The sequence below is a fragment of the Haliotis rubra genome, unplaced genomic scaffold, assembly GCF_003918875.1.
Source record: "Haliotis rubra isolate DU_JTF1 unplaced genomic scaffold, ASM391887v1 Scf37, whole genome shotgun sequence".
NCBI lineage: Eukaryota > Metazoa > Mollusca > Gastropoda > Lepetellida > Haliotidae > Haliotis > Haliotis rubra.
Window position 1 is genome coordinate 1836474 of NW_025767046.1, and position 10191 is coordinate 1846664.

At 40.5% G+C, this 10191-nt stretch overlaps 1 protein-coding gene across 1 annotated transcript; it reads left to right on the forward strand.

The window, feature by feature from the left end:
• Positions 1-610: 610 nt before the first annotated feature.
• On the forward strand, positions 611-8407 carry LOC124285869 (low-density lipoprotein receptor-related protein 1-like). The gene is made up of 4 exons (XM_046722148.1): positions 611-1659; positions 5342-5491; positions 6871-7014; positions 7626-8407. Exons 1-4 carry the CDS (start codon positions 786-788, stop codon positions 8270-8272), a joined length of 1815 nt encoding a protein of 604 aa, XP_046578104.1. The 5' UTR covers positions 611-785; the 3' UTR covers positions 8273-8407.
• Positions 8408-10191: the final 1784 nt, after the last annotated feature.

A 10191-nucleotide genomic window follows, 5' to 3' on the forward strand; every position in this document is an offset into this window, starting at 1 on the left:
AACATATAATAGGCCTACTCAATGAAACGCTGATCATAATCAAAACATCAGACCAACTCTGTGATTTGTTTGCAGAATTTATGTCCTTAAATTAAAAAAGTTGTTTAACAAACTATCATTAAAATACTGGCAAAGTTCACTATTTGTTACGAGGGAGGAGTGCAGAGAAAGGGACAGCCAGGTCTTTGAGAAGCACGTGCACAAGTGCCGACAAAGTTATTGATTCATTAACATGTGCTGTGCCGTCACCAGCTTTTCTCGCCAGCCCGGCTGTCCCTTTCTCTGCACTCCTCCCTCGTAACAAATAGTGAACTGTGTCAATATTTGAATGATAGTTTGTTAAACAACTTTTTCATTTTTAGGACATAAATTCTGCAAAAAACTCACAGAGTTGGTCTGATGTTTTCATTATGATCAGTGTTTGATTGAGTATTTTATGGTTATTAGTTTTCGAGTTAGATTGCAATTCATGTAGGAACCGCCCTAAATAGAACCTAGCTGACACGGTCTCTCTGCTCCGAGTTACTGAAGCGCGGAAACCGCTGAAGATAGATCCGGGTTCGTTCGGATGAATACATACTCAGCAGCCAATAAGGTGGTGAGATAGAAACCAAACAACCGTGTACTGTAGATGTGCATGTGACGTACACCATAGCTCATCTGACTGAACACAGCAGTCAGACGTCATCGTCAGCGAGAACGGCGTCGGTGAAGCATTGGTTTGAGAGACAGTCCGTTGTGTTGCTGAAGATAGGTACAGACAGTATACAGTGATCCAGTTCAAAATGTCCGCTGGGGTGATCTGGCTGTGTGTACTAAGCTGTGCCATCACGTATGGGTCAGCCCGTGAGAGGGAGAAAAGGCAACTCACACCAGTGAATCCTACCTGTGATCAAATAAACCCATGTTTGTTTCAATCGTTTTGTCACAACGGTGGAACATGCAAGAAAAACATGACAACATGTGGCCTGTATTGTATCTGTAGGCCAGGGTTCGCTGGAACATCGTGTGACGAATGTGAGACCGACCCGTGCGCTGTCCACTCAACCTGTCAGAACGGAGGAACCTGTCTTTCTAACAAAGCCTGTGAACCCAAATGTAACTGTCCTTCTGGTTTTACGGGGGATCTTTGTGAAACGCCGGTGTCGTCAACGACGATGACTGTTACATCACCTACAACAAATGAAACATCGTCACCGTCAACAAATCAAACATCGGCACCTTCAAACACAACAGGTGCTGAATGTGTTTTGGACAAGTGTTTGTATAACAACTCATGCAATAATGCAGGAACGTGTGCCGATTGTGGTGAATCCTGCATTTGCGCGACAGCGTATACGGGGAGATTTTGTGAAACTCCGTTGTCGTCTCCTCCGAAAGCTGACACTACAGTCGGCTCAACAAGAAAAACACCAACACATTGTAAGAACGGTTATATCTGTTTCGATGGTGACTGTGTAACAACAAGTGACGGTACAAGATGCGAGTGTGACAAAGGATTCACTGGTCAGTTTTGCAAGTGGCCTTGCAACCTTGACTGCGGGGATAATGGGGAGTGCGCTCGCCTGGACATCAGCTCACCCGAGTTTTGCAACTGCATCTTCACACACACAGGTGCTACCTGCGCTGAAGTAATCCAAAGAAAAACCATTGTGACAGGTAAGACAAAACACTGACAACATAAATAGACAAGGAGCCCGGTAATGACGCATGCTTGGACAACCTGATCCACACCGAAACAGGGGCCGTGGGGTAGCCTAGTGGTTAAAGAGTTCACACCGGCCCGGGTTCGATTGCCCACATGGGTACAATGTGTGAAGCCCATTTCTGGTTCCCTCACCGTGATATTGCTGGAATATCACTAAAAGCGGCGTAAAATCAAACTTACAAAGCGACCGTTCATAATTTATGGCTAGGGGGGTGATGATGATTTTTATGGAGGCGCATGTACAAAAGCAACGACCCCCCCCCCTAATTTGTAAGCATATTAATTTAATATTAATATGTACAAATTTGATGACTCTCCCTACCTCCCCAGAACAAAATGGGTGATCCCCCTTAAATTCATTTTCATCTCCACCACCCCACCCACCACCAAACATATACACACAGCCATGAATTATAAACGGTCCATAACTCACAATGTGACATCAGCATATTTTTTCTAGGCTGTTTTACGTGTTGATTTCCAGGTTGAAGTAAAACTTGTATTTTAGATCGTCAAGAATGGCGAGAATAAAATATACGCTTTAGTTGATACAAGACGTCAGACCTGATTTCAAAATGACACATTTCTCTCAGATAATAATTTATAAGCTCGACGCGATTTCGTCATATAGTTCATGGTTCATGACTGTACATCCGCCATATCCTGAATCGCTCGCTGGTCCTATTACGAATGGGCGTGTCTGACGGTTCAAGCAAAGGGAACGTGTCCTCCACTAGACGAACTTGAGCACGTCCGCATGGGTATTCACTGGTGTGACAGGGAGACAGCAATACTGGCAGTATGTGGGTTAGGCAAATAATGGACGCAGGAATCCGAAAAGCTCCGCAAGAACCTTAGCTGGCCGTAAGAAATGACTTTATGTGGGTCTCCTTTACGCCGCACTCAACAGGTTTCCAACAATATGGCGGCGGTCTGTAAATAATCGAATCTGGACCAGTGAGTGAGTGAGTGAGTGAGTGAGTTTAGTTTTACGCCGCGCTCAGCAACATTCCAGCTATATGGCGGCGGTCTGTAAATAATCGAATCCGGACCAGACAACCCAGTGAAAGACATCATGAGCATCGATCTACGCAATTGGATGCGATGACATGTGTCAACCAAGTCAGCCCCTGACCACCCAATACCGTTAGCCTCCTCTTACGTTAAGCATAGGTTGCTGAAGGTCAATTCTAACCCGGATCTTCATGGGTGCCCTGAGAATGAACCTGCGTAAACAATGTGAAGAACTCAGTTACCACATCCTTTAATTGTGCAAGGGGTCATCAAATCATTACTCGTATGCTTTATACAATAAGAGAAGTAGTTGGTAAATCCATAATCTATTTTCATTGTATCTTCTAAATGCTACTCGAATCCTAGCCTATTAGATGCCAGTGTATAATCATGGCTTCTCTCTCGAATATATTTAACGAAAATGCAAAATAAAAATAAAACAAACAAAATACATTTATTTTAACAACATTATAAATGTAATATAGACAAACTTTATGGACAACAACTCCTTTAGTTAGATTAAGTTTGTCTATATTGTACTTCTAAAATGCCAACCAACAAAATGCAAGCCTGAGAGGGACCTTTTATTTGGAGTATGCGTGTCCTGTCACCAGCAGGTCGTGACAATACGAACTGAAGCAGATGTTCACACAATAACATAATCAAAACAAGGCAACAATCAAGACATATTTCGTAAAATCTATCTATTGTTAATTGCAGGCAATGGGGTAGCATAGTGGTTAAAGCGTTCGCTCATCGAGGTCGATTCTCGTCATGGGTACAATGTGTGAAGCCTATTGCTTGTCTCGCCCGCCGTGACATTGCTGGAATATTGTTAAAAGCGGCGTAAAACTATACTCACTGACTATTTTCAAATTGCGGAAAAGGACATAAGTCGCAGGGGTCTTCAAGCACAAACATGAAGACTGGCCCTTCTTGTCAGTGTCCTCGCTGGATTGTATCAATATTTAAACTTACGTTACGCCCCATTTACAAAATTCTTTATCTTGCCCTATTGATTTCTTAATAAGAACAGTTATCCCAGTGGTATATCCACATCCCACATGGTTAGTTCTGACTTAATTGTTGATTGACAAGGGCAACGCCATGTTTGTTTGTAAATACCGGAAGTAGTCCCTACGTGACTTTTCACCTGACCTGGGCCCAGATTTTCGAATCTCTCTTAGCTGAGATAGTCGTAAGTTAATGATAATGTATGGCACTTACGACTATCTTAGCGCTAAGAGAGCATCGAAAATCTAGGCCCTGACCTTTCCGTTTTCTTTCTTCGTCCGTATATAATCCCACCGGATTTATCCTCCGTTTGACAAGGGATACTCTATAACAGTCTCCCTGGTTTGACTTCATTTGAGACCGATGAATTGCTCACTAACACAATATCTAATAATTGCAACAAAATCAAACTTTGCACAATCACATGAAATCGACAGACCAACTCTGATCATTTGCCTCATAATTTTGACACCCAAATAAAACAGTTGTTTAACAAACGATCATTATTTTGTTGGCACTTTTCGCTGTTTCTTACGAGGGAGGACCACTTGCATGTAGAACAGCTAAATGAGCTAAAATGCGGTCATGGTTATATAAGTGTCAGTATTCAGATAAATATAAGCGAAATGTTTTATCTTCTTGAAGTTTGTCATCAATAATGAAGATGTTTTAGCTTGAAAACGGCGAATGAATCAACACCGAAACTTCCCTATCCGCAATAAACAAGAAGTTGTTATCCGAAAAGTCTTATGCCTCATACACGAAATGGCCTTTCTATAATAAGAGATCTCCACTATCCGATTCCGCCTATATGATGAACATTTGTTGATGAATCGCCATCAAACAGCATCTTGCCCAACCTGTGTAATCCGTGTAATACGAGGTTAAACCCAACTTTATCACTCTTCCTATGCTCTCTAAAGGACGCATCCGTCAACATCCAGGTTAGAATTGGTCTTCAGCCACCCATGCTTGTTGCGAGAGGCTTGGGGACTTGGTTGATGCATATCAACGCATTCCATTAGCTTAGATGAATGCGCATGATGCCAGTCATTAGATAATGTGGTCCAGACAAGCACGCTAGTCGTCATATAACAGGAATATTGCTAAGAGAGGCGTTAAACAACAAAAAGAAACAACAAAAGGTCTGGGTTAGAATATTGATCTTCCGTAACCCATGCTTGTCGCAAGAGGCGACTAACGGGATCGGGTGGTGAGTTTCGCTGACTTGGTTGACACATGTCATCAGTTCCCAATTGCGCAGATCGATGCTCATCATGAGCGCTGTTCATCACTGGATTGTCTGGTCCAGACTCGATTATCTACAGCCATATAGCTGGAACATTGCTGAGTGCGGCGTAAAACTAAACTCACTCACTCACTCTCAAAAAGAAATAAAAATTGTAAAGCACACTCATTACCGGTGATTCCAACAATTATTAAACCGTCAGTGCCTCCGACAATTAGCAGGATGGTGTTCACCAACGACTGTCAAAAGGACCAAACCCTAATGCATCAAATCTGTTTCAAGTATGTAAGACCAGTCTTAAAGACAAAATTAGGATTGCAGTTTGTTTGTACAATCTCTATATTTTTGTTCTGCAGTAGCCGGAAACTGGAAATGGTTGATTGGGAGTGTAGTTGTCGTGTTGGTCGTCCTCGGACTGCTTGTCCTCGTGGCCTATGTCCTCATGAAGAAGAGGAACATCTTCATCATGCGAGTCCTGTACTACTTCCAGCCTCACGAGGATGATGGTGAGTATCGGGTGCTATGTGAGACACCACAAAGCGGTCGGTATTTGTAGGGCAAATAGGTATATTCAAGTCACCATCATCATCAGCAGCAGCATCAACAGCAGCAGCATCATAGCAGCAGCATGATGATTATTTTGTTTTTTATTAGGTCATTATCTGGATAAATAGATATAAATAAATGTAGGACCAATCCATTAATATTAATAGTGCGGAACTGACAGGTCGATATATTCACTGACCAAAACCAGTTTCAAGCAGCGTTATGCAACTGTTAAACACCATAGTCTTAAATTTCAGACCATGATCATTTATGTGCAGTGTGTGAAATAGTTTCCAAATTTTGCTAACCAGTCGGGCTAGCTATGCCTGAAAGTTACTAGCCAACAAAATAATTCACTAGTTCGAAATTTGAATGTACAATCTTTTGGTAGACACGGGTTTCATCATTAAGCTGCTGATATGATGAACATTTCTATCAGGCCACAATCTTGCATATGTGTTATAACTTAACAAGTCAGAGAGAGTGATATATTTACTAAATTACCTCATGAAAATTCACTAGCCTGTCGGGCCAGTGACTGTGGTGATTTATTGGCCCGACTAGATTTTTACTAGCCACGGGCTAGCGGGCCAGTGACCATTTCGCACAATGTTTATATGCGAAGGCTGGCATGTGATAAGCATGTACTGCCGAAAATCTGAAATTACTGTATAAATTATGGATGAAATGAGAGCTAATTATGCTGTCGTGGAGTCGAGGCGACTTCCGTGGAGTCCTTCCTGTTTTTGTCTAATGTCGTAATGAAAACGGTTACACTCTTCCCTTTTGTCTAATGTCGTAATGAATACGGGTATACTCATCCCTTTTGTCTAATGCCGTAATGAATACGGTTATACCCTTTCCTTTTGTCTAATGTCGTAATGAATACAGTTACTCTCTTCCCCTCTTGTCTGATGTCGTAATGAATACAGTTATACCCTTCCCTTTTGTCTAATGTCGTAATGAATACAGTTATACTCTTCCCTTTTGTCTAATGTCGTAATGAATACAGTTACTTTCTTCCCCTCTTGTCTGATGTCGTAATGAATACAGTTATACTCTTCCCTTTTGTATAATGTCGTAATGAATACAGTTATACTCTTCCCTTTTGTATAATGTCGTAATGAATACAGTTATACTCTTCCCGTTTGTCTGATGTCGTAATGAATAGTTACACTCTTCCCTTTTGTCTAATGTCGTAATGTTTTCCCTTTTGTCTAATGAAAACAATTACGCTCCTTTTTGTCGAATGTCGTAATGAATGCAGTAACACTCTTCTTGTAAAACACGATAAGTCTGAGAGTGTGAAAAGTAGCATATATGTTCTTGTCATTTGTAGATGGAAAGGAATTTGATGCCTTCGTATCCTACAAGTCCTCACCAGAGGATGAGACGTTCGTTTATAAGACCTTGTATCAAGAGCTGGAGAAACAACGGGGCTTCAAGCTGTGCCTGCACCAGAGAGATTTTGTCCCTGGAGAAAGTATGTACATTGTAGCTACCATGTAAATGTGCATGGATAAAAGTATCTCGAATTTGCAAGGTTCATTTTGTTTATAACAGGTGACGTCTAAACATTTCTAATGAAATAAGAAGCTCCCAGAACATGGCTACACTGCAGAACATGATATCACACTTGCAGAACATACTACCTCACATACCTTGATGTATTGCCCTTCATATAACGCCTTATTGATATGGATGTCAATGACTCAATACACCTTCAAATATATATATAAACATTCTGCCGTTTTCTGTTTTTGTTTTGTTTAATGCGTGAAATAACCATGGCCCATTCCTCACTCTTTGGGGTAGCCTAATGGTTAAAGCGTCCGCTCGTCACGCTGAAGACCGGGGTTAGATTCCCCACATGGGTACAATGTGTGAAGTCCATTTCTAGTGTCTCCCACCGTGATAATGCTGGAATATCGCTGATCACTCACCCACTCTTCTTGACGAAGTGGCAATTAAAAGCCCAAAAGTGTTGTGTATACAATAACGAAGAAGTTGACATTCATAATATTTTGTCTTATACTTGAATACCAACTTCTATATGCCCCTCAAGATTATATGCCATTTCTGTATGTGTTTCAGCAATAGCGAACAACATCCTCTGGGCCATCGAGAAAAGCCGGAGGACTATTCTGGTTCTGTCCCCGCATTACATGGAGAGTGACTTCACTAGGTTTGAGTACCAGGTGGCCCACAACGAGATGCTGAAGCAGAAACACAAGGTCATCCCTCTCCTGCTGGAGGACATCAGTCAGCAGAAGCACCTCACAGACAGGACTCTCTCCAGCATCCTCAAGTCCATCACCTACATAGAGTGGCCACAGAATGGAGATGAGAGTACGCTCAAGGCATTCTGGCGCAGGCTTGAACTCTCTCTGCCCAAAATCAAGTCCAGGTCCATTGAAGATGGCGGGACAGACACAACAACATCAAGACAGATATCTTATCCAAATTCTGCTTTTGAATCATGCCAGGAACCTACAGATTTGATTGGAGCTGAGGAAAAGCCAGAAAAGAATGTGTTGAAGATACAGGACAACATGCAATCACAGCAGGTTCCAACCAAGGACGATTTTGAGGGTATTGAACTTGTGGTCGAAACTGATGACAGGAAAGATCCATCAAGTGTTAAGAACTTGAAGGCCTTTTTTGCAGAACCATCCAATGATGACTTGTTTAATGCAATGCGAGAAAGTTCGGAGAAATTGGAAACAAACTTAGAAGTGTAATGTTAAGCATAAAACTGCCAGGAAAAATAGTGTTACGCGATCATGTAAATAAGGGTTTGAATCTAAATGACTTTTTATGCAATGTAAATATGGTTATAACTTGCAACTGTATCGTATAAAATGTTACCATGGAAACAGTGTTTCATTCTGTTTGGAAGATTAGAGCATCAAATCATGGTATATTTCTTAATACAGTTAAATTATGTTCTCGTGGCACCTGTTTGAACAGAAACTCGCATAGTTATTTGACTCAGGGTAATTGTTGAGTGTATGTTCTTGGTTTAACGGCTCAATCAGCAATATTCCGGCTATTGTTTGTTTGTTTGTTTGAACATATTTTATTCAGTGTTGAAATGGATTGGGCACAAGTTATGTAACTTATTACCGCCCGCTCCCATCAGAAACATGAACAATAATGAACAATAATGATTGGACGTAATGGATGGACATAATAAAATTGAGACATACTTTTGATTAATTGAAGCGCTTACTTCGTACAATGTATTTATGCACATGTCTAAAGATATTTTCATGAATAGTATTTGGCAGAGCAGGGTTGCCGTAAAGAATGGTATCAATGTCTAACTGAACTTTTGATAGTTCAAAGTCTTTCTTCAGATCAAAACGGCAACTGACAAATTTTGGACATTTTAGGAAGAAATGGTTAGCTTCTTCCACCGGAGCACCACAATTGCAAGCTCTACTCTCTGATAGATTAACACGAAACAGATCTGCTTGTAATGAACTACACGAATGTCTTAACTTCGTGTGTAGTATATTTGTCTTTCTTTCACCAAACAGAAAATATTTTGGAACCTTGTCATTATTTCCAGATAACTTTGATTGAAACGATGATAATGAATTTGTACATTTTGTTGTAGAGGAGAGAGCATTCCATAAACTTGCAGAATCATAAATAAATGACTTTTGGAGAATTGAGGTGCGAAATTTAGGAACAGCCAAATCTGATTTGTTACGCAAGTTGTATCCGGAAATGGTTTAAGTAATAGGTGGAAGTAACTCTATCAGGTAATCAGGAGCTTGCATGTTAACAATTTTGTAGAATGTACAGAGTTTCCTTTGCGTTCGTCTAACTTTCAATGGTAACCCACCAGTTTCACTGTATAAACTATATCTTGAAGCGAATTTAGGCAATCCGGTTACAATTCTTGCTGCTTCAAGTTGTAACATTTCAAGTTTATCACAAATATAGCTTGGGCATTTATCACAGACCTCAGATGCATATTCTAAAATAGGCCTAATATACATTTCGTACATACTAGAAAGGATATATCTAGGTAATATGTACTTTAGCGTCCGTAATGAGGAAAAGAAATTTGCGTCCTTTTCTATTACAGCAGATACATGATGAGACCACGTTGTATTATCTGAAAAGATGACACCGAGGTGTTTATGTTGATGTACACGTTCCAAATGTTCATTATTGAAAATCAAGTCGGGAACTTGTGGACAATTTCCATTTTTAAAAAGCATGAATCTGGTCTTGTTAGGGTTAAACTTAACTAACCATTTGTCAGCCCATTCATTCAATATTGCTAAATCATAATTAAGAGTAGCTTCTATGGTTTTTACATCTTTTCCTGCAACACCAATTGAAGTGTCGTCGGCAAACAGTCTTGTGACATTTGTTAGAGTTTCAGGTAAATCATTGATGTACACAAGGAACAAAAATGGACCAAGGACAGATCCTTGAGGAACTCCTGCAGTAACATTTAATTCTTTTGATAATGTACCATTGATGGAAACACTCTGTCGTCTATCAGATAAATAGTTTGTTAACCAACTAAGTAAATGCCCACGAACACCATAATTTTCATATTTGAGCAATAGCCCTTTATGCCACACCCTGTCAAAGGCCTTTGAAATGTCACAAAAAATCATGCAATAAAGGTGATGAG